Source organism: Hipposideros armiger, unplaced genomic scaffold (genome assembly GCF_001890085.2).
Source record: "Hipposideros armiger isolate ML-2016 unplaced genomic scaffold, ASM189008v1 scaffold_419, whole genome shotgun sequence".
NCBI lineage: Eukaryota > Metazoa > Chordata > Mammalia > Chiroptera > Hipposideridae > Hipposideros > Hipposideros armiger.
The window spans coordinates 609005-633969 of NW_017731769.1; the positions used below are offsets into that span (position 1 = coordinate 609005).

Here is a 24965-nt window from a genome sequence, read left to right on the forward strand (position 1 = left end):
GTATGTTCTGCTTGTTTGTGCAGGGTTACTGGAGACCTGGAGAGAGCACGCAGAGAACAGGGACAGGCCTGGAGAACCACGACTCAGCAGCTGCCAAGGCCAACTCCAGCCCTAAACCCTTCCAACTTGGGTAGCCAGCCTGGGAGCACCCTCAGCAGCCCGTCCCGGCCTAGGTGAGGGGCACCTGAACACGTCTGCCACCCGCCCTGGACTGGGAGTCGTTAGGGGCCATCCCTGGGGTGCCAGTCATGGGGATTCCCATTCTCCGTCCCCTGGGGCAGGCTGCTCCCTGTACTGGGAAGCCCCCACCCCATTCCTCTGCAGGCCCCATAGTGACTCTCATGTCAAGTAATCACGCCACTCCACTCACACAATACACACTAGTGAAGGTTCCTGTGCAGAACCGCCAGGTGTGCGTGCCCCCGGGTGGGTGTCCTGGGCAGCCGCCTCTGTGCCCCGGCACATGTGAGCTTCCTGCCAGCCAAAGCTCTGCTCGCTCTCGTCCAGTGTCGTTAACTCAACCTCTGCTTTCTCCATGCAGGTTTAGGCCAACCGCTGCTTGTTCTTGTGGAGATGTGTGTGTTTTTGTGTGAGCAGTTTTCTCCCGCTGACCACCCCACCGTGGAGACCCAGAGCCCAGCCCCAGGCGACTGCGGGCACGGCCGGTGCTCACCCTGTGACCTCAGGAAGGAAGAACTGGACCAGGGCCAGAGGGGGACTGCCAGCGTCTCCATGGGCATTGTGCTCTGATGTCTCACCCTGTTGTTCCTTGTGACTCAGTTTACTCGGCTTGGGGGAGTGTCCGCTGCTGTGTTTTCCAGCCTGCTGTGACTGTCCTGTGCAGGTCATAGGGCAGAGCCAGACCCCAGCATGTGGGCCAGAAGGGGAGGGGTTTCCTGCAGTGAGTGGACATGGGCAGCGTCCATTCTGTAAACACCAATGGTGGGGCCCTCAGGAAGGGGGACTATGGCAGGAGGGCCCAGGTGAGGGGGGACAGCTGAAGCACCTCGTCAGGGACCCCAAGGAGGAGGTGGGCCCGAGACCTATGGGCTCTAGTGGCCATTCAAAGTTTCTGTGTTTTTATTCCCTTTCTTCAATGGTTTCAGTTAAATGTTTCTCTTCAATAAATTTCATGTTTCAGCTGTGTCTCACCTCTGCTGTGGGCAATTGAGGGTAAGGGTCTGTTCAGGGCAGGGCTGTGGGGCAGCAGTGGCCTGGGACCCCAAGTCACATTCGGGTATGGTGGGGGCAGGGTCCAAGAGGAGATGTGGGGTGCTTTAATTCCAAAAGTTGATCGCTACCTAGGTAGCAATGTCTTAACAGAAATATATAAAGGAAGTGAGTGGAGTAGGCTGGATGGTCTCAGTCAGTAGGAGTCTGGGGAGTAGGGTGAGTGGCTAGTTGGGTCTCCCGGGCTCCAAAAGCCCCTGAAAACCTTGAAAGGAGAACAAGTGACAACAGGCAGGATGACCTGGATTGGAACTCCAGCACAGGTGTCTTTTAATAGCTCCCCAATTTATTCTCATGTCTGTTCAGTGTTCGGAACTACCGTGCCAGAGCTTTCACGATCTCTGTGGAAAGTCGGCAGATTCTGGATTAGGAAGAAAAAAAAGTGATCACAGTGAGAACCCACAAGTCTTGCAGCGATCTGAGCCGCGAGCGCGGATGTGCGCCTGCGCACCTTTGCGCGTAGCGAAGCATGACAGTTTACTGTGTGCGCCTGCGCCCGGCTCGTGTGTGCTGGTGCCCGGGCCGCCATTTCCTGCAGCCGCGAGCTAGGGTCGCACTGCCTATCGGGGAATGCGACAGTCCTCAACGTGAAATGGCTGCCCGGGTCCAGAGCTGCTTTGGCGGCGTTTGTCTTGAGGCCTAACCCACACTGGCCGACAGATGGCGCGCGAGGATCACAGATGGTCCCGTTCGCACTTCTGGGGATAACTTGGATTCCCACTGCCCTTCCCCCGCTGGCCTGCTGGACCAGGTGCCCCACTGGCCTTGGGTGAAAGCAGGCCCCTCTGACCACGTGTGGACCATAACCATAGTCTGGGCGGAGGTGGAAGAAAGGAAGGGAGCTGGGTGCCCGCCAGGAGCCAAAAGGGGCTCCTGTGGCCCGATGCTGTTTGGTCGGGTGCCCTGATGTCGGTCGTCCTTGGACACTGGACAGTGGTCTTTGGACTGTCCAGGAGCTGGGACTGTGGACACGCGGGGAGGGCAGCTGGACCATCCACCCAGAGGGGACCCCCCCCCAACCTCCCCTCCCTCCACTAGTGCACCTGCTTGCTCTGGGCTCTGGGGCATCGTGGAGAGGGGTTTAGTTCCCAAGAGTAGGGTGAGGGTGATGAGGGTGGGCAGGAAGATCATGGAGCCTTTCCTTGTTCAATGGTAGAAACTGAGTTCAAGAGAAGCGAGGGGATTGCCCAGGTCACAGAGTTGTAAAGCTAGGCTTTTAAAGTCTTGGACCTGTGCTCCTTTCATTACACTATACCGCTTCCTGCACGTGGGTAGTTTCTGCCACCAAAGCCATGGTGAGTCAGGTGGGCATGTTGCTCCTACAGTATGTGCAAAGGTAAGGGAGGGGTGGGTGGACTAAGAATGGATGATTCTCCAAGTGTCTCCCAAACTGTCCGATTTGTTATCTCTGCTCTTGCTTCCCAAATGCTTTTTATGGTGCTCCAATTCTTTTATTCTGTTTAGAAATGTAACATTACTATTCATACCCAGACAGGCACTCTGTATCATTTAACTAAAGGTCAACTGTTATACTTGGGGTGACATCATGGTTGTGACTCTCCTGTTGTCTCCATCTCCATCTAGTCCTGTGACACTAAAGCGAGTAGTTTCTGTGTTGGCATTGGTACCAAACAGCTGTTGACGTAAGAAATGTCCACACCTGTAGAGAGGTTTTATAAGAGTTTATTTTGCTAAACTGATGACATATGCTGGGGGACAAGATCTCAAGCGCTTCAGAGAATAACAGTTTGGTGGTTTCTTTTATGAATTTGAGATTAAGGAGGGAACATAAGGAAGATTACGTAGAGGTGGGAGAAAGCAAGACAGGGATGGATTACAGGGTAGTTAATGAGATTCTGTGCTCTCTTGAAGGTGTTCACCCTTTAGAAGGAGGGGTCTGAAAGGGGGCATTTCAAAGAGGCAATATCCTAGATGCACAGAAACAATGGACGGGGATTGCTTAAGACAAAGATAATTTTTTTACTAAAGACGTTATATTCCTGGGGCATGACTACCCACCATGACCTTCCCAGTTAGGAATTTATGATCAGCTCACCCTGTAAGGTCACTTTCCATAGAACCCCTTTTTTCGGCTACACAGTTGAGAGGGCCCAATGTCATCTCCCTTTCCACAGGTTCTGCTGTTCAGCCTTATTTGATTTTTCTTCCTTTTAGCAAAACCCCTCCATGATTTAAGGCCAGGCACAGTGCAGGCCATTGGAGGTTTATTGTTCAAGTCAGAAGAGCCTCCTTTCTCAGAGCACTGGCAGTGCAGGGAGGAGCACTGCCCCCAGCCCATATTTCATCTAGAAATTGACCTTTCCTTTGGAGCTAGCCTTCCCTCTTCCCCTTGTGCCCCATATCTGGGAAAGGTGGTCATCAAGCCTGTGTACTCCCTACTTTGGCACCAGGGAGAGATGTGAACCATCATGCCCCTGCCCACATGTGAGAACTCTCACCTCGGCCCCACTTCCTAACCCCAGTGAAACCCCAGGCCACTCTCTTTTCCTTGCTTTCTTTTCACAAGCATTTCAAAACTGCTTGAGAGGTGTGTATTGCTTTCCCTAGAACCTTCACTTATGTAAATAATGAAATTTTTCTTACCCTCTTGCTAGCATCAGTCTTGACATCCAAACCAAATTTTAGGTGTGGGTTGTTGAGGAAAGAACATCCAGCCTAAGAATGTCCTATAAGAGTTTATTTGATAATAAAAAAAATTAAGAAAAAAAGTTTCTTTGAGCCAAACTGATGACAATTGCCAGGTTGCAAATTTCTCAATGGATTTGATAAAAAGCTCCAGAGAATAGCTGTTTTGCAGCTTGTTTTATACATTAGAATCAAAGGAGGAGATGTACGGAGGGTTACATGAAAGCCACTGGTGGTAGATTAAGGGGCCAGGAGAAAGAAAAGGGGGGAAATCTCTGGGTTGGATAAAAACTAAAATGGAGAGGCACATATTTCTTTTACCTTGGTGGGTACAGGGTAGTTAATCTTTAGAGCACATAGAGGTGGTATGTGGGCAACAAGATAACATTGTGGTCTTGTGCTCTGGTGGTGGTTGTGCCTTCGAGAAAGCTAGAAAAAAATTACCCTAGACATTTCAATGGTGCCTTCTCTTAAAAAAAAAATTATTGGAGAGCATTGTGTTTTTCCAGGACCCATCCACTCCAAGTCAAGTAGATGTTTCAATCTAATTGTGGAGGGCGCAACTCAATGGCCCATGTGGAGATCGAACTGGCAACCTTGATGTTAGAAGCCTGTGCTCTAACCACCTGAGCTAACTGGCCGCCCCAAAAGTATGTTATCTTTGATGCACAAAGTAATAGACAATTTCAAAAGTAAAGATTGACTTTTGTCAAGGAAGCTAAAGGCCTAGTCTTACTGGCACCTTGGGTTCTTGTGATCTTCCAGGATGGAAATCAAGAGGTCACTCCAAGAAAGTTCAGGCAAGAGGCAAAGGTTTAGTAAGCCTGTGCACAAGGGAACCAACACCGAGAATGGAAAGGTTTGGGTGGCTCCCCGAGAGAAGTTGGGGCAGGGTTTTTTAAGGGGAGGGAGTTCCAGGGAACTGAGAGAGAAGTCCATGGTTCTTTAGTCACAGGTAACACTTTTTCACATCAAACTCCTCAGCACCAGCAGCTGGTTGCAGCTACCTTGGAGACATTCCCTCCTCCTGCAAAACAGACTCGTAAATTCTCCCTGTGGCCCTGAAGCTATCCCCTCCTGCTTGACAAAGAAACAGCACATCTGCAACTCGAAATTATCCTGTGAGAACAAAAGGAGCCGAGCAAGAAGAGCTGTTAGCATGTGGACAAAGGCCTACTTGAGAATTCAATTTTTTAATTCTAGCTGCCAAAATACCAAGGGCGTTACAATTACAAGGGGCTTGGCTACATTAGGACATAACTACCCACCATAACCCACTTTTTTTTTAAGATTTTTTTTATTGGTGAATTGGGGGGATGGGAACAGTGCTGGGGAATTGGGGGAAGGGGGACAGACAAGTTGCTGTCATTTTGTTCTTCAGTCTAGTTGTGGAGGATGTTGCTTCACTGGCCCAAGTTGGCACCATCATTGCACTCTTCCCGGGCGAGGCAGATCAGTCGCCGGCTTCTGGATGGCCACTCACTGCAGCTGCTGGCCGCTCACGCTGGCTGCTGGCCGCTCACGCTGGCTGCCGGCCACACACGGTAGCCCATGGCAACCCACTGCCACAGGGACTGCAGCCCACGCCGTCGCTGGCGACTCACAGCAGCCCAGCTCCAGGTTGAGCTGTTCTTCAGCATCTTAGCTGTAGAGGGCAGTGTCACTGGCCCTCATATGTGGGATCCGAACCGGGGCCCTCTGGCATCCCAAGCGAGTTCTTAACCATCGCGCCACTCGGCCGGCCCCTCCATAACCCACTTTTAGATAGGAATTTTTATGCTCAAACCATCCTGTGTGGTTACTTTTGATGTCTGAGTTTGTAAGGGCCACTATGCTGGCATCCCCTGAGCCTGTCAGGTTTAGTATGCGACCCCCTTTTCATCCACAGGGTCTATCTGTCTCTCAGTTGACCATAACAGCCGTGAAAGCCATGTGGAAGTCTATGAAACTGCACCCCTTCCCCCAGCCAAGATAGTCAATTACAAACAAAATCACAACAGGCATGACAAAGATTAGAGCCACTCTTACAGATCTAAAGTAGGGGTGGTGGTCCCCATCATACTTCCATTTACTTTGTCAGTCTATTTGCTGCAGAAATTGGATGAATTCTGGAGAATTACTATATACTACCTGAGGCTTTACCAGGTAATCCCAGTTGTGAATACTGTGTGCTGGACATGGTATCATTGTTCAAGCACATACATAAGGCCTTTGGTACATGGTATTTGGCCATTGATTCAATACATGCATTCCTTTCTATTCCAACCAATCAAAAAAAAAAAGAGGATAAGAAGCAATTCACAATCATGTGCACAGACAAAAATCTTTATTGACAATTTGTTCCATGACCATGTTAACCCTCCTACCCTATGTCATATCTATCCCCTCTCATAATATAGTACAGAGAGATGTGAACACGATCTAGACACTCCATAGAACATTACGCAGATCCATTACACTGACGCCATCATACTGATTGGACAGGATGAGTAAGAAGCTTCTGTAAGATACTTGTGCTCCAGAGGGTGGGAGATAAATACTATGAAGACTCAGTAACATGCCATTTCAACAAAGTTTTTAAGAATCCAATAGTCAGGGGCATGGCAGGGTGCCTCCTCCAAAGTAAAAAACAAATCAGTGCATCTTGAATCTTCTACCACAGAGAAGAAAGTAGTGCACCTGGTAGACCTCTTTGGGTTCTGGGGATAAAATCCTACCTGCAGGATTATTGCTGCTGTCCATATATTGGTTGACACAGAAGGCTGAGAGCTTTGAGAGAGGTGGAGTGCCAGAGAGAGATCTATGGCCGGTCCAGACTGAAGTGCAAGTGGCCCCTTGGACCATCTCATCTGACAGATCCTGTAGTGTTACAGGTATCAGTCATGGGCAAGGATGCAGTGTAGAGTTCAAGGCCAGCCCCTGTAGAAGAATTGCCAGGTAGGCAGGCCCCTGGGGTTCTGGAGCAGGGATGTACCATTCACATCAGAGAATTATATGACTTTCTAGAAACAGTTTCTGGTGTGCTTCTGGGCCCTGGTAGGGACAGAATGCTTCACTATGGGACACCAAATGACTGTATGTCTGGAACTTCTCATTATGAGCTGGGTCCTGTCAGGTTCATCAAGTCAAATTGAGATGGCCCATCAGCAATTCACTGTAGGATGGAAATGGTACATGTAGAATACAGCCTGGGTAGGAACAGAGGTGTCAGTAACCTCTCTGAGCAGTACCTCACACCCTTATGTTGTTATCCTTCATATTTACACCGGAGCCACTCCTTCAACTCACACCTATGGCTACATGATCCAATGTAGCCAGCTGAAGGAGGAAGAAAAGGCCTAAGCTTGGCATTTGGATGGATTGGCTTGGAATGTGGGTACAAGTTGAAAATGTATGGCAGCTGCATTCCAGCCACACCCAGGGATGTCCCTGAAATAAAATGGGAGGGAGCTACAAGGGGTATAGCTCATCATTCTTTTTGTGGAAGAAAAGTGAAAATATATGTATTCCTGAGCAGTGGCCAATGGCCTAGCCGAGAGCCTAGAAGGGAAATGACTAGAAGATTTGAGACAAGGAGATCTGGGGTAGAGGCCTATGAAAGACATATTGGAGTGAGCATGAAGGAAGAATACTTTTATATCACATACTAATGCCCATCAGAAAGCATCACCAATTGAAGAGGAACTTATTAACAGCTGAGTAGAAACAATGGCTTGGCAAATTGATGTTAGCCACCCTTCCCTACCAGTCGGTCCAGAATGACACAATGGGCACATGAATGAAATGGCCACAGTAGGAGAGTTAGACACTGCTTTGGGGCCCAACAACACAAAATCCTACTCACCAAGATCTATATTGCTAATGCTGGCTCTGCATGTCCAATCTGCCAGCAGCACAGACCAATGTTGTGAGCCCAGTATGGCACCATTCCTTCATGTGACTACATGTGGGTCCCTTCCATATTGGAAGGGGCATCATTTCTTTCTTATAAGAATAGACACCTAGGCCAGCCGAGTGGCTCAGTTGGTTAAGAGTTATGCCGACAGGCGGCCGGATGCCTCAGTGTGCAACAAGGTTGCCAGTTCGACTCCCACATGGGATGGTGGACTGCACCCCCCACCTCCCCCCGCAAATAGATTGAAAGCGGCGACTGGACTTGGAGCTGAGCTTGCACCCTCCACAATTAAGATTGAAGGACAACAACTTGACTTGGAGCTGACGGGTCTTGGAAAGACACAATGTTCCCCTTCCCCAATCCCCCAACACTGTTCCCCTCCCCAATTTCCCAGTGAAAATCTTAAAGGTAAAAAATAATCTTTCACCCAGAAAGCCAAGACTTTGTTTTATTGTGTGGATTTATTAGACAATTATCTGCAGGAACTTTCCAACAGAAGATATCAGTGGAAGGGAAAGGTGAGCCCAGTAGGTTGGAATAGAGCAGGGGCACAAATTGGGACCTGTAGTAAGCTGCATAAAGGCCCTCAAAGAATGCAGGTCTAATCCCTGGAACCTGTAAATATAACCTTATTTGGGAAAAAGGAATTTGCAGATATGATTAAGTTAAGGATTTTTAGATGGGGAGATTATCCTGGTTATCTGGATGGGCCTTAAATCGAATCACAACTATCCTTATAAGAGAGACTCAAAGAAGATCGCATGCATGCATGCATGCATGTGCACACACACGTATGCACACACATGCTGAGGAGTAGAACGCAATATAAGAAGGTACAGACAGACATTGGAAAATTCTGACCTTGAAGATTGGAGTGATGCAGAAACAACCAAGGAATATTGGCAGCCACCCAGGTCCCTCTTTGGACTGCACATGTGACCTCCCTGACCCGACTGGACACCCTGAGACTCCACACCCCAGCCAGGGATCCCGGGGCCTCCAGTCCTGCCTGCTGTCCCTTCCCCTTTCTTCAATGCCTAACCCACTTATTCCTGGAAGATCCCTGAGATTTCTGGGGACCCAACCAGCCACTGCCCGTGTCCATGAGTTGCTGCTACCGGTGCTGTCCAGTCCCAGGGACCTCACAGCATCTCTTGTACCCTGCCTTCACTATACCCCAATACTGACTCGGGGTCCCAGGCTACTCTTGTACAACCCCACTCCCAGCAGATCCTTCCCTCAACTGCCCACAGCAGAGGCGAGACTCCACCAAAATATTCAATGACATTTATTTAACAGAAATATTTACTGAAACCATTGAAGAAAGGGAACGAAAACACAGAAATGAACTTTTAATGGCCACTAGAATCCATAGGACTTGGGACCCCCTCCTTCTGGGGACCCTGTAAAGGTGTCTCAGCTGTGCCCCCTCACCTTGGTCTTCCCGCCATAGTCCCCCTTCCTGAGGGCCCCACGATTGGCCACTGAAGGACGATGGACACTGGCGATGTCCACTCACTACAGGGCATCCCTCCTCCCACCCATCCCCGGCTCACATACTGAGGTCTGGCTATGCCCTATGGCCTGCACAGGACAGTCACAGGATGCTGGAAAACACAGCAGCGGACATTCCACCAAGCCAAGTAAACTGAGTCACAAGGAACAACAGGGTGAGACATCAGAGCACAGTCCCCGTGGAGACGCTGGCAGTCCCCCTCTGGCCCTGGTCCAGTTCTTCCTTCCTGAAGTCAGAGGGTGAGCACCGGCCGTGCCCGCAGTCGCCTGGGGCTGGGCTCTGGGTCTCCACGGTGGGGTGGTCAGCGGGAGAAAACTGCTCACACAAAAACACACACATCTCCACAAGAACAAGCAGCGGTTGGCCTAAACCTGCATGGAGAAAGCAGAGGTTGAGCTAACGACACTGGACGAGAGCGAGCAGAGCCTTGGCTGGCAGGAAGCTCACATGTGCCGGGGCCCAGGGTGGCTCCCCATGTTGGCCAGGACACCCACCCTGGAGGCATGCATGCCTGGCAGCTGTGCATGGGAATCGTGGCATGTGTGTGCGTGTATGCGTGTGTGTGTAGGGGGGTGATTACTTGACACGAGGATCACTATGGGGCCTACAGAGGAATGGGGTGGGGGCTTCCCAGTACAGGGAGCAGCCTGCCCCAGGGGATGGAGAATGGAAGTTCCCACGACTGGCACCCCAGGGATGGCCCCTAACGACTCCCAGTCCAGGGCGGGTGGCAGACGTGTTCAGGTGCCCCTCACCTAGGCCGGGACAGGCTGCTGAGGGTGCTCCCAGGCTGGCTACCCAAGTTGGAAGGGTTTAGGGCTGGAGTTGGCCTTGGCAGCTGCTGAGTCGTGGTTCTCCAGGCCTGTCCCTGTTCTCTGCGTGCTCTCTCCAGGTCTCCAGTAACCCTGCACAAACAAGCAGAACATACACCTCTCCAACAACTCCCCCTCCTCCAGTTCTTCCTCCTCTCCTGCTCACCTCCTCCTCCTCCTGTTCTCCCCCTCTACCTGCCCCCCCTTTTCCTCCTCCTATACTGCTCCTGCTTTGGAACAAAAGTCTTCCTGCACACCTACTCCCACCAAAACCAGCTGTGGGGCACTATCCCAAGTCCCCAGTGACCCCTTTGCCAGGCTGAGCCTAGGCTCTCATCTGGGGCTTTTCTTCTCAGTCCTTGTTGTCCTTGCCCCCACCGCCCCTCCAGGCTGCAGGTTGGCGCTGGGCTCCCAGGGCCTTTGGGTCTCCTGGCCTCACTTGCACAGGGGCTCGAGGTGCTGCCTTCCTGGGGCTCCCCTAGAGCACTGTAGCTGATTCTGAAAATGGGCTGGACCCTGCAGCCTCCCCTCTGGGTGAGGGACACTACCTCTCTGTGCAGCAGCTCTTCCTCGCCCATACTGGCTCCTTCTGGAACGGTCGGCCCTGGGGAAGCCTCCTCCAGGCCCCGCGTGGCCTGGCAGCCGGTCGGCATTCGTAGCTCAGAGCACACAGGGTGGGCGTTTGGGGGTGGCCAAATGAAGGGGCCGAGGCCAGAGCCCCCAGTTGCACCTCCTTCAGCCTCTGCTGTGGTGGAGTCCCCTCCCGTGGCTGGAGCAACACATGTACCGGGTGTGGTGGCCCCTTGTTTGTGTTGCTGGTACTTCTTCAGGACCGTGTGCTTGGCCCACCATGAGCCGTCTTCGGCTTCACGGGTAGAGTCCCTTTCAGCTGGTAGAGGGCAAGGGGGCTTGGCCTGGGCCTGACTACCTGGCCCCTCTGCCCTACTCAAGTCCTCTGCTGTTTGTGCGGACTGCCCCTTCCCTTTCTTCCAACATCTCCTTTGTCTCCTCTGCCTATAGTAAGAAGAGCTGCCCTGTTTTCCTGAGCCTACTTGGCCTTGGGCTTGGGATGGCTCTTGTCCCAAGCCCAGCCCCCATTTCCCGACTCCATTGCAGCCAGAGCCAGCCCTGGACACACCCTCCCTGTGGTGCTGGCCTCTGCCTCTCCTGCGCAGGGAACTTTGGGGAGGCCTGGCCTGTAGAGTATTGCTGGGGGCAGGGAAACACACTGGTCTGAAACCACTGGCTCTGGCAGCTGATCTCATGCCTGCTTCCAGCTGGTCCAGCCTCTGCCTCTTGGGGCCTAAGGTGGCCTCCCACTCCTCCTCCTCACGCAGGAGCTTCACCAGTGCCAAGAACCCAGGAGGCTTCCTTTGCTGTTTCATTAGCTTAAGCTTGTCCCGAAGTTTGTCAGTAAGGGTGGCCCCACCTAACACTTGTTTCAGACGAGCCTGATTCACATTCCTTCGTGATACCACATTTTTTTCTACGGCTCGTTGGAGCAGGGGTTCTAACCGTAACACAAAGCTAGAGACTTTCTCTCCTGCCTCCTGATAGGCCTTACAGAACTTTACATGGGCGATTTTATGGCTCTCCACAGGTCCGAACACCTGCTGCAGGGCTGCCAGGCACTCCTCCACAGTTATGGCAGCGTTGTGGGCTCGGAGCCCGCTGACCACCTGCAGAGCAGGGCCCCGCAAGCATTCCATCAGCCGTCTCCTCTTTTCCTCCTCAGGCACCTGCCACATCTGTAACACTTCAGTGGTGTGCTCAAGCCAGGCTTCGAAGGCCAACACCCCTGGAGTGGACACAGTGTTCCCAGAAAACACTCTCAGTTCTCGGTATAACACTTGTTCTAGCAGAGGCTGTACTGCTGCCCCCAGGGTCTGGGCCCAAGTCCAGAATTCTGGTGATATGGCCAGTCTGGGAAAGGGACAATTGGTGTCCGATGCGAGGACTCTGTTCATGTCTGACACTGTCCGCCTCTCCTCCTCTAAGAAGCGGTTCAGTCTATTGAGAAATTCACCATCTGAGTTACGAGGTTTTACCACTACTTTCCAGGGCCCTCCCTTTCCTGGTATTTCCCTGGGGATCAAATCATAGTCCATATCTTGGGCAAGCTCCAGGAGAAACGCTTGGGCATTCTCCTCCCTCCTGAACATCCTGCCAATAATCTTATATGTGCCCAAGTGCCTGAGAGCCTCCTGAAGACTCTCCTCAAACTCATCCTCACCACAGTCCTCAGGAATCCCCAGGATGAGCATGGACCTCTGGGTGTTCAGATGTTCGCCCCTGCACCAGTCCTGGAACAGGGTCAACGGCATGGCTCCAGTCTCTAAGGCATCTAATTTAGTGGGGAATGATCAGGGCGTGATGCACAGACATCTGGGCCAACTCCCAGGACGACGGCAAACCCACAGCCTGTGAATACGAACGGGGCGGAGAGCAAGGTTAATGCTGACTCCCCCCACCCCCACCCCCAGCTGCCCTTCCTCTCCTGGAAGCCCCTCTGCAGCCCAGGCTAGATCCCTGCTCTCCGTATGCCCACAGGGGCCACAGCCCCCTGCCCACACCGCTCACCCTCCACCTCGCCCCGGGGCTGTCACAGTCCTGCTGGGGTGGGCGGAGGGCAGTCTGATGTCCAGGGGCCAAGCTCACCGTCCCCAAGTTTAGTACCTTCTTCAGGGGCGGGGTCCTTCCTTATCCAGGTCCCAGCAGGAGTGGCGCGAGGCTAAGCGCAGCAGCTCCGGGGTCGGAAGCCCGTCTTCTCCAGGCGCTCGCTCGCCGCGTCTCGCTCTCCCTCTCTAACCGCGGCACGTGGGCCAGCGCGCTGGCGCCTGCTCGCCACGGCTCTCTGCAGTGCGGACTCAGGGGCGGGGGCGCCTTGGCGCCGGAGCGTGGACCCTCCGCATTGCCTTGGAGACCGCCGAACCATTGGCTTACGCGGGTTACGCGACGGCGTTGCCACTGTTGCGCGCGCGCCCCGGGACCTCACGTGACGTCACCTGCTCCTCCCGCCCCCAAGGAGGCGCCAGCACAGGTGGGAATCCTAGGGGTCCGAGAATCCATGCGCCCACCCGGGACCCAGCTCTGTCTCCCGCCCCTTCCAGAACATGCACTTGGGGCGCCAGCGTGGCTGGGTGTCCACACTCCGGGGTGCCGTCGGGAAAGCGGCTGGACAGGCCTCAGGTGCGCCCATCAGCGCTGCGTTCTGACCAGCGGTGGGGAGCCTCTGGGGCTTCTCTTTCCCTTCCCCCCTCCTCGACACCAAGGACTGGTCTTGGCCCAAGTCTAGGCAAGGAGCACCTCATCTAGAGGGGCACCAGGTGCGACTCAGTGGAGTAGTTGCCACATGTGCACATGCGCTCTCACACACACCATGCTCCACACTGCCCACACCTCACTTGGGGGCTGCAGGCAGCAGGCCTGGGCCGCAAGGGTGCAGGATGGACCAAAGCGGTCACTGCACTGGTATCAATCAATGGCCAGCCACAAAGAGGGTGACGCAGTGCCTGGCTTGGCTGGTGCCTTTCCCATTTTGTGGGCTAGGCGTCCATTGTCTCGAGAAAGTTCTTCTCCACTTGGAGCCTAACCCCTTGGGCCTGCCTTTCCCTGTGGGTGGTGGGTTGTGGGTTGTGCTGTATCAGTTGGGTCACAGGCAGCATCAGCAGGGAATGACTGCCCTTCGGGCAGGGGACCTAGTGGTCTGTGTTGCTCCTGCCTCCTCTGCCAAGCACATCCTCGCCTACTCTGGGCAGGCCTCTTCCCAGCTGCACAAGCTGTCAATTCTCAAGCGCCTGAATGTGAAATACCTGGAAATTAAACGTAGCCTTGCCCACCTAACCCTTGAAAAGTCTGTACATCCCCAGAGGTGCATAAACCCCATTGTTGTATACTCCTGGCTTGGATTGTGGTGGTAATATTGGAAGTGGAGAGAAGTAAGTGAATTTGAAAAATATTTTAAGGTGGAATCAATAGAATTTTGGTTTCAATTAGATAGGGTTTGGGTGTGTTAAGGGAGATGATTAGTGTAACTAGTTGGTATTAACCATTCACTTTTACCTGACTAAATGGTATTGTTCCTTATAGCAGTACTTTGTTCCATTCAGGTAGCCATAACCAAATCAGGCTCTGTGGTCTACAGACCCATAACCAAATCAGGTATTGCCCTGGTTGAAGGTTCCCTGCTGGGCCTTACCCCTCCCATTGCTGTGGGCTCGTAGTTGGGTACCGTTCTCAGTAGCTTTCTGCATCCTGGCAACTGGACCCAATGCTGTATCATTGCTGAACTCCCGGAGAGTAGGGCCTGAGCTTGTCTGGGTTCCCTGCTCTCCCATGCATAGCCCAATGCCTGATTCACGGAAAGCACTCAACCCTCACCTGTGGAGGCAGTTTACCTTTGCAATCCTCATTCTGCCCCCTGCAGCCCGCAGGAGCACAGCATGCCTGTCCAGTACCCACACTGTCCCATTCACCACCACGACACATATGGCTGCAGGTGTGTTAGCAGGCAGCTTGGCCACGGGAACCCCCAGCCAGTTCGCTGGGCACCGCACGTCCCTGAGGTCCTCGTCCTCGAGGTTCTTGCCGCTGACTCCTGGGCTTCTGCCTCCTTGCCCGCCACCTGCGGAGGGGCGATGCTTGCCTAGACCCCACCTGCGCCTGGGGCCGTGGACTACAACTCCCAGAATCTTGCGGGAGGGCTTCAGTGCCTCCGTGGGTACTTGAGGTGCAATGGTGGCTAATAGTCCCTTCCAAGGAGTGCACGACTGGGAGCCTGAGACCCCAGAAACACGACCACGGGCCGGGGAGGAGCTTGGAGGCCGCAGTGGAGGTGGCAGCTGCGGTGGCGTGGGGCACAAGCACTAAGTTCCCGTGGCAGGCTTGGCGTCCTTCCTGAGCCGCTATCTGGTGAAGTCTGGAGGTTTGCCCTCCTTCTTGCCATCCAGTGACTGTGGCTGCGGGGCAGGCCAAGTTGCCATGGTGATGGCCTTGCTTTGGTGCCTTTGACAGCAGGAGAAAGGCTTGCTGGAGGAGATCGGTGAGGCTGGTGGTGGAGGTAAGCTGGCACACGAACCAACTGCATTTTCCGTGGGCTTGCCCAGGGCCCTGATGTCCCCATGGAGGCGACCCTCTGCCTCACTGCTCAGAACTTAACGCTTTGGTGTTGTAGCCCTAATGGATGGAGGATTTGGTGTGAAGCCCACTCCTCAGAAGGGAAGGAAGAGTGACCATGGAGTAACCAACTCATATAGTAAGGCAGAGAGGCGAGACCCAGAGGCTACAGGGAAGGCGGGTCAGCCCTTCCCTAGTCAGAGGGAGGAGAAAACTGATGCTTGGGGCAGAGGACTGCTAGTCTGGATGGCTGGGGCAAAGAAGGCATCCATTGCCCTGGAGATGCCAAGCTGCCACGTGGTGGTGTACCAGGCAGCATTTCCTGGGGGCAACGCTGTCCAATAGAAATGTAAGCTACACGTGTGCTTTTCAAATCTTCTAGTAACCACATTTAGAATTAAAAAGAAACCGGTGGAATGAACTGAAATGATTTTTTGTTTCATTTAACCCAACGTATCCAAAAGTATTATCATTTCAACTTGTGATCAATATAAAATGTTATCACTGAAATATCTGGACAGTGCAGCCCCACTGTGTTCTCTTGGCTGCTCCCTTCATGAGGCTGGGAAGAGAGGAGTAGCTCAGATGTCACCTACTGCCTGGTGTAAACCCTCCCTTGCCAAGGTTTGTGCCGCACAGGCTTTCACTCATTTCTTTTTCTTTTTTTTTAAAGATTTTTATTGGGGAATTGGAGGGATGGGAACAGCGCTGGGGAATTGGGGAAGGGGAACAGACAAGTTGCTGTCGTTTTGGTCTTCAGTCTAGTTGTGAAGGACATTGCTTCACTGGCCCAAGTTGGCACCATCATTGTGCTCTTCCCGGGCGAGGCAGATCAGTTGCCGGCTTCAGGACGGGCGCTCACTGCGGCTGCTGGCCGCTCACGCTGGCTGCTGGCTACACACGGTAGCCCATGGCAACCCACTGCCACAGGAGCTGCAGCCTACACCATCGCTGGCGACTCACAACAGCCCAGCTCCAGGTTGAGCTGTTGTTCAGCATCTTAGCTGTAGAGGGCAGTGGCACTGGCCCTCATATGTGGGATCCGAATCGGGGCCCTCTGGCATCCCAAGCCAGTTCTTAACCATCGCGCCACTCGGCCGGCCCTTTCACTCATTTCTTTCATTCTGGCTTCCACTTAGCAAAGCACTGTCTCTTATCTCATTTTGAACTCCACGGCCTGTGAAGCAGGTAGGACAGGTGACTTTGCCATTTCACAGGAGAGGAGTACCCAATCAGGGTGGACATTTTTAGCTTAGGAGTGTGCTTGCTTCAGGCAGGGCCAGAGTCTGTCATGGTTTCTTTTTCCTCCCTCAGCACTGCCTTCTCAGGACTCTGCTCTTCCCCCAAAAGGATGACCAAAAGAAGAGTGCAAGGCAGTCTGTTCAGAGGTGAGCTGTGATTTCTTTTCCTCTCTGAAAGGCTTCCTCAACTCTTAGAGAGGGAATATTTCATCTTTTCTGGCCTGGACTGGCTCTGATGAGCCTCAAACCCCTCACAGATTGTCCAGCTTGGAAGAAGATGGAACCCTTTTGTAACTTTCTCCTCTCCACCCACCATTTGATCATTCGTCACATCTTTGAGACCTGGTCTGTGCCTCAAAGTTCTCTATTATGCCAAGTGTGAGACCCAGTCCTAGGCATCAAGGAACTTAGGGTGTGTTGGGGGAGAAAGAACAGGACAAGACCCAAGTGTGAAATGGTGAAATAACAAGAAACAGCATGATTAACTGCTCACATCAGAAGTTTAAACAAGGGACCAGCCAAGTGGCTCAGTTGGTTAAGAGCGCGAGCTCTGAGCAACAGTGTCACCGGTTCGATTCCCACATGGGCCAGTGAGCTGCGACTGAGCTGAGCTGCCAATGGGCAGCAGGATGGCTCAGCTGGTTAGACCACGTGCTCCTAACAACAAGGTTGCCAGGGTTCGACTCCCGCATAGGATGGTGGGCTACACCCACCCACAAGTAAGATTGAATACAGCACCTTGAGCTGAGTGGCTGCGAGCTGCCGACGGGCAGCCAGATGGCGAGTGGACTTGGAGCTGAGCTAGGGGCGCCCTCCACAACTAAGATTGAAGGACAACAACTAGGCTGCTCCCCTCCCCCAATTCCCCAACACTGTTCCTCTTCCCCAATTCCCCAATAAAAATCTTTAAAAAAAAGAAGTTTAAACAAGAAATACCATGGGGACCAAAACAAGGAAAATTTAAGGTGCATTTGAAGACTTAGAAATGATAAGCAGAGCGTTTTTAGGGTATAGGAGAGTAAGTCAAAGGGTCAGGGACAGAAATGGACACAGTTTTTTTGAGGACAAGTGAGAAGAAATGCTAGAGTAAGTGTGTCAGGGCAGAGGTCAACATTTATGTATAAGAATAAACCAAGCAGTAACTACATTCTTTTAAAAAATGTATTGTGGTAAAACGCATAACAATTTACCATCTTAACCATTTATAAGTGTACAGTTCAGTGGCATTTAGTGTATTCACATTGTTGTGCAGTCATCACCACGATCCATCTCCAGAACTTTTTCACTACCCAAAGTGAAACTCTGTCCCCATTAAACACTAACTCCCCATTTCCCTTTCCTCCAGCCCCTGGCAACCACCATTTAACTATCTCTGCAAATTTGCTCGAATAAGTGGGATGTATAGCATTTGTCCTTTTGTGTCTGGCTTCTTTCACTCAGCATAATGTCCTCAAGGTTGGTGTCTATAGTCTTAGTGATTGGCTTCACTGGACCTTAATTGTGTGGGCATTGGGAAGAAGGGGAAAGTTTAGGGTGAAGATTGCTCTGTTACAGGTAGTAATTCTGGGCAAGCCTGTAGGGTGTGTGGAAGAGGGAAGACCCAAAGTGTCCTGATTTAAAAAAAATTTTTTTTTAACTTGAAAGGCTGGCAGAATTACGGTCCTTATATTACTTAAGTGAGAAATTATTAGTGGGCTTCAGGAAACCCTCCAAGAGCCTGTTGTTTTACACAAAGGAAGGGTTTTAAAGATCTAATTTACTGCACCTTGCCAATGTGTAAAAGAAAAAGAAAAAAAAACACTACTTTTTCCTGGTCAGTTAGCTCACTGTTCCCCTTCTTCAATTCCCCAATAAAATCTTAAAAAATAATAAGTAATAAAGAATTCTAAATGTTGTGTGGGCTTTTTGTTGGTCTCTGGTACATACCCACATTGAGCATTTATAATTTTGTGTGAGATGTTCCAATTGCATTCTCCTTCACTGGGCAGTTACATTCCAGTCCAAAGAATAGCATGTTTAATAATGGCAGCTTAACCTCAAAGAAAAAGGCGGGAGGAGGGTGACACAGGAAACTGTTTGTTGTGTTTGTGGGGGTTTTTTTGTGTTTTTTTTAAGACATTCATTGATTCCTTCCCTAAAGGCACCTGGAATAGTCAGGTAGGTGAAGACTGGGGCCCCTTCTCACTTTTCCTTCTTATTTCCTTGTCTTAGGGCTTCCCCTGTACTCTGGTGTCACTGCTCCACCTCGGATCCCAGATGGCCTCACAGGGGGCCCGAGTCCCCAGATGCTTGATCCCTCCAAGTCTGTGAGGCTCCATCCCCAGGAACAAGCCAGCGCAGGCTTTCAGTTTCCTGCGTCCATGTCCACTGGAAGCATTACTGGCCTGTACTCTTCCTGCTGTGTGTTTCAAAGTGATACTTTTGTTAACTAAGCAGTGGGGAAGGGAAAGGATTAAGGAGACACCATACAAGGGATGTTTGTGCATTTGAAAAGTAGTTGAATGCCTTGGGAGGAGATTTCCCAGCCCCCAGTGGAGAATAGCTCCCGGGAAGGCCTTTGTAAACAGTGCCTCAGGATCTAGGGCTGCGCTGACAGGGAATGGGGCTCAGGCTTCGCTCTCAACAAGAGCCTCAAGTTTGGATCCTTGATGTTTTCCCCACAAAGAACCATCCCCCAAATAACCTCATGCTGTGGATGAAAAAGGGGTCCTATGGAAAGAACCCTTACTGAGTGATCTGTTCATAAATTCCTAACTCTGCAGGTCATGGTAGGTAGTCTTGCCCCAGGCATGCATATATATATATATATATATATATATATATATATATATATATATATATATATATGTAAATACTAAAATCTTTGCCTTAAGCCAGCCCTGTCCCTTGTTTCTGTGCATCTAGGTTAACATGCCTTTGAAATAAGGCATCACCACTCTCACGAGAGCACATAATCATAACTATCCTGTAATCCAACACCCCCTTGCTTTCTCCCACCTCCATGTAAGCTTTCTTAAATTCCCTCTTTAATTTTCAATGCATAAGTAAAGCAGCAAAACTGTTATTTTTGGGAGTGTTTGAGATCTTGCTCCCCAGTGTATGTTGTCAGTTTGGCTCAAATAAACTCATAAAAATTCAAATGAAAAAGATACTCATTCATTCAACAAATACATTTTTTGACACAATCAGATTTGCTTTATTACAAAGATAATATGTGCTTATTTTTGAAATTAAAAAAATGTAGAGCAAGACATAAAGAAGAAAACACAAATGTCTTGAAATCCTATATCCCAGAGACAACCACTATCAACCTTCATATCAGCATTCTTCCAAGCATGTCTTGGCACAATTACATGTGGACATATGGATGGTTTGAGGTACATGCTGTGATCCTTTACCTGCTATTTTGCCCTCAGTAGTGTGTTGTGGACAACTTTCCATGTTATTGAATATGTACCATATTTTTTTATCACACCTCATAGGTGTAGACAAATATTCATCCTCTTTAATGGCTGCATAGCATTCTACTTTATCAATACATCATACTCTATTTAACCCAATCCACTACTGATAGCTAAGGTTGGTTCCAGGTTTTCATTATTCTAAGCAACACCAAAATTCAACAATCTTTGTAAATTTGTCAGTCTATCTCCTATGCATAAATTCCTCAGAGTGGGATTGTGGGGCAAATGGTGAAATGCAACACCTCTAAAATGCATTATTTCCTTTCAACTCACAATGCTCCTGGGTGACTTTTAACTAAATGCAAAATAAAGTTGAATTAGTCTTAAAAAATTAATTAACATTTTCTAAACAGTTCCGCAGGCCAGTGAGGAAGATTGGTGACATTGGAGTGGGGGTTCCTTTAATAGCTTCATTTTCACCCAAGGCTCTAAAAATTTATCATTTCTACTTCTTCTGGACCTTGCTGACAGATTGAAGGTTTCCTCCATTTCCAATCAGAGCCCTTTACCATTCACTGTTTGTATTTGGATCAGTATGCAAGGGATGGGAACAGAGAATAAAAAGAGCTGACACTTGTGTAGTGTTTGCAGTGTGCCAGGTGTGCAGACTTATATGTGCTTTTCAAATATAGCTCAGTTCATCTTCCCCAAAGCCTTAGGTAGCAGATACCATCATCTTCACTCTGTTGATGATGAAACTGAGGCCCCGAGAGAGGAATTTGTACAAGTTCACACAGCAAGTATGTGGTTGAGCCAGGCATCAAACCTGCGTGGTTTGGCTCGAGGCTCATAGGTGCCTCTAAGCCAACCTGCCTTCCCTGCCAGTTCACACAGGTGATAGACACAGGTGTGCCAGTGCTCTAGCTAGTCAGCTTCTGTAAGCCACCAGTGGTACCCCTCCTCCCCCACCATCTCAGTAGAATTAAGCTGTGGCAGTTACCTGTGTGCATTTGGTAACACCTCTTCTTGTGTATGAATGCATCTTCCAGGGCTGATGCGTGATTCCTGTTTCCACATCTCCTTACCCTTCCCATTGTTCAAGGCTGACATCAGCCCACTCATTTTGGAAACAGAGGTCTCCTCTGGCTCCCTATTCAAGGCAGAGGGAAATTTTGCACAGGGGCTGGATTTTTTGCGCAGTTCTACGCTTCAGGGCTGCAGGACTTCCCTCTCCTAGTTTGTAAATAGTGTCTCTTGTTGGCCAGTTTGTTTTAATCATAAAAGTATCATGTGTTGGTTGCAGGAAAAAAAATTTAAAGGCAGGAAAGTATAAGGAAACAAAATCACTGATGAGAGAAAAGCACTATTAATGTTTTGCTATATTTCCTTCCACTATTTTTTTATGTTCACATATAAGTATGTATGTATATGTAGTTATACATTATACCTTTAAACAGATTCCAGTCACACACTTGGATATTGAGGCACTTGATTTATGTTATGAATTGCTTATCAAAAAGCTTTCCAGTTTATATTCTGTAGCAGTGTAAGAGAATACACATCTCACCATACCCTTTCGCCATGTGCTGTTGTTTCTAAAAATACCTACAAATCTGGGGTGGCTGGGTGGCTCAGTTAATTAGAACACGTGTTCTGAACAACAAGGTTGCTGGTTTGATTCCCATGCGGGCCAGTGAGCTGTGTCATCTGCAACTAGATTGAAGGACAACGACTTGACTTAGAGCTGATGGGTCCTGGAAAAAACACACCGTTACCCAATAAAAATATTTAAAAGTTACCACGTATTTGAAAAGGGGGAAACAGTTTTAATTTTGAAATTTTTTCAAGTGTTTATTGGCTATTTCTTGTTTTACCCTCCAGGTCTCTTTTTAATGACGGGGCCCTACAGGACCATAGGTCTATAAGCTGGACATCCAGGCTCCTCTACTCCTTCTAGTCTCCGCTTTGAAGTGTGCCTTTCTACTTGCACTCTAGAGCCCATCCTTAATTCCTCCTCAGCCTCTTGTTCCCGTAATTATTTTGCCTTCTCTCCCTTCCTCAATTTCATCTCTTTCTCCTGAATTCATGCCTGCTCCAGCTTCTATCAGAATCAGAACTTCATGCTCATTCCAGTTTCTTCTTCTACCTAATGTGAAATGTGTATCCTGAATTTGAGAAATTCCTCCAATTTGAACTTAGCATGTGACCCACCCCTGAAGGAGCTCCCCAATGGGCAGCCCTCACCCTTGTTCTCTAGTGCTACTCTGCCATGTTGGATAGCACAGATTTTCTTGAAAACTCATTTTTTTTCCACATCATGCTACACTCTCTTTAACATTGCCTACTTCTGGGCCTCTTCCAAGTGCTACTTGGTTCCTTTGCCTTCACTGCCTGTGCCTGTCACACAGCTGTTACTCACTCATTTGTTTTACTTTAGAAGACATGTAGGCCTCTCAGTGACTGCCTTGTAATAATTGAATGTTGTCAACAGTCAGGCAGCTTACATAATAAATACTGGGGGCTGTGGCACTCAGGGTCGTATGTGAAGAGAGGGAATTCCTACGTCCTTGCTGAGGTCACGTTTCCTTGGCAAAATATGGTGCAAAACTGAACTCTATTCATTAAAGCAAGTTGGAACTTAGGTAGTAACATGATGCAAACTTAGGTTCTCTTCACAACAAACTTGATGTTTAAAAATTGTTTTTCTGGGCCGGCTGAGTGGCGCATTGGTTAAGAGTTGGCTTGGGACGCCAGCTCTGAGCAGCAGGGCCCCGGTTTGGATCCCACATGAGGGCCAGTGACCTCTACCAGCTAAGATGGTGAACAACAGCTCGACCTGGAACTGGGCTGCTGTGAGCTACCGTGAGTGGCTGGCAGCTGGCATGAGCTTTCGTGAGCTGCCAAGAGCCACCTTGAGCGGCCATCCAATGGCCAGCAAGCGACTGCCTCACCCAGGAAGAGCGCAATGATAATACCAACATGGGCCAGTGAAGCAACGTCCTCCACAACTAGACAGAAGAACAAAAAGGACAACAACTTGTCTGTTCCCCTCCCCCCATTCCCCAATTAAATCTTTAAAAAAATGTTTTTCGTATACTTCTGCCCATGATTCACTTGGTCTCAAAATTTCACATTTTTACCAGTGCTACAAGATAGAACTCTAGACTGTGGAGTAACCAAGTCAGTGTGGCATCAAAATAAACAAATGAGTGGATCAGAAAGAGATCAACGTGGGATACACATGCACACATATCTACTATATAAATAAAGGAAACAGCAGTCATCACGGTGCAAGGAAACTGGTACCAGAACGTTTAGCTGTCGGGAGGAAAAGTCAGTGAAAATCCTTAACACATGCCACACTCTCAAATACATATCAAAAGGATTAAGGTAAATGTAAAGAAAATTATTAGACTAAAATATCAGTGCTTACATCCTCTCTGGATAGGAAAGAATATGCGCAGCTTATAAACAATAAAAGAAATTACAGAGGAAAAACCTTAATATAAATTTAAAAAATTTTTTGCATCGAGCTTCTTAAGCACAACTGAAATATAAATGGCTGGTGGAGCAAAACATCTGCAACAAATACAATGGACAGAAGGTTAATAGAGGAATTGGTCTTAAATTTTGAGAATAAAAATACTGAGTCTCCAGCAGCTAAGTGGGTAATTGATAGATACAGGCACTTCACCAAAGAAAAAATACAAATAGCAATTAAGTATTAAGTCCCACTGCAATTAGTCATCAAAGAAATGCAAATAAAGAGAGGATAATTTTGCCATTTGTAAGACAGCAATTAAAACGATAATTTGAGTGAAAACAAATGGGCATTTTCATTTGCTGGCATTAAGAAAGCAAACTGGTATTTCTTGCCAAAAGGCCTACTAGAGAGGATGTATCAACAGCCTTAAAGATGTTATATTCTTTGACCTTCCAGTGATATTTGTAAGAGATCATCTGAAATGCAAATAGATATGCATGCAAAAAGATACTAAATCAAAACCTTACAAAAGCATTCAATTGAACTAGATGATAGCATATGGCAGAATATACCAATCATGCAAAAATAAAGAGTTAAGGAACAAGGGTACATACTTAATATTATGGTAAAGAAAAAACCCAAAACATGAAATTGTGCACATATATAGCATAACCTTGACTATGAAGAAACAGCTAAAAGTAACACAAATTGTTATTACATGCCAGGCAGTGGGCTGAGCAACTGTGCCTGAACTCTTCCTGAGATTCCTCAGAGGAGCCTTTGGGGGAGGGGGCACTGTTATGACCCCTCTGCTCCAGATGAGGACTCCAGACACAAGAAGGTTTAGGGACTTGCCCAAAGTCCCACAGCTTCTCAGTGCAGGAGCTGGGATTCCAGGCCACTCTGGCAGACCACACAGCCAGGACCCTGGAAACATGGCCAAAGAATACTTGAGGCATGTGTTTAGCAGTGACAGTCATGGAAATACAGCTGAGGGACACAGGCATTGTTAACGGTGACCACCCTGGGAAACAGAGCTGAAGGAAGGACCTGCAAAACATGGGTCGTTGGCACTCTCCCAGTGGTGAGCATGTGTTGCTTCTGCTATTGGACAAGAAACTCGCCCACGTGGATGTCTTGTTAAAGCCTCCAGGGAAGAGATGGGATGGACATGTGCCACAGGGTCACAGTGACTTCTGTGCATGGAGACACGATGGCCTTGAGTTCTCCCCTTCTCTCTCCTCTTCTGCAGTCTCGAATCATCTGTGGGAGCTTGAGCTCCTAGAGGCAGTGACAGAAGGGCCCCAGGTGGGTCCTGGTCTTCAACTCCTACCTGCTGTCAGGTAGCCACAGAGAAGCAAGGATCTCCACCAGGCAGCCCCTGCCGCCCATAGGAAGGTTCCCCGCTCCTTCCCCACATGGACCCAGGTTTCTCTTCCTTCATTTTCTCCTCTCTAGCCTCTTCCTCCAGGACTCGCTCTGCATGCAAGTCCCAGTCCTCTCCCTTCTCTCCAGTGTCTCTGCCTTTGCTGCAGCCCTCGGCCAGGTGAGTCAGGGCCAGCAGTGGGGCCAGGATAGGGGAACACTGCAGAGGGAAGGCAGAGGACTTGGCAGTGGGGCAA

The 24965-nt window shown here is 49.6% G+C and overlaps 2 protein-coding genes across 2 annotated transcripts in view; one reads left to right on the forward strand and one right to left on the reverse strand.

Annotated features, from left to right (window-relative positions):
• PNMA5 (PNMA family member 5) overlaps nt 1–1140 on the forward strand; it is a 4112-nt gene extending 2972 nt beyond the window's left edge. The window contains exons 3-4 of the mRNA XM_019664277.1: nt 24–173; nt 542–1140. The gene's annotated coding sequence lies outside the window, so the exon portion shown is untranslated. The remainder of the gene's footprint in view (nt 1–23; nt 174–541) is intronic.
• Nucleotides 1141–8215: 7075 nt separating this feature from the next.
• Nucleotides 8216–13069, reverse strand: LOC109394320 (paraneoplastic antigen Ma3-like). Its single transcript, XM_019664276.1, is given in 5 exon segments — nt 8216–9658; nt 10043–10192; nt 10648–11217; nt 11219–12520; nt 12776–13069. Coding segments are annotated over 2 exon segments (1275 nt in total). The 5' UTR covers nt 12424–12520; nt 12776–13069; the 3' UTR covers nt 8216–9658; nt 10043–10192; nt 10648–11147.
• Between the last annotated feature and the right edge of the window lie 11896 nt (nt 13070–24965).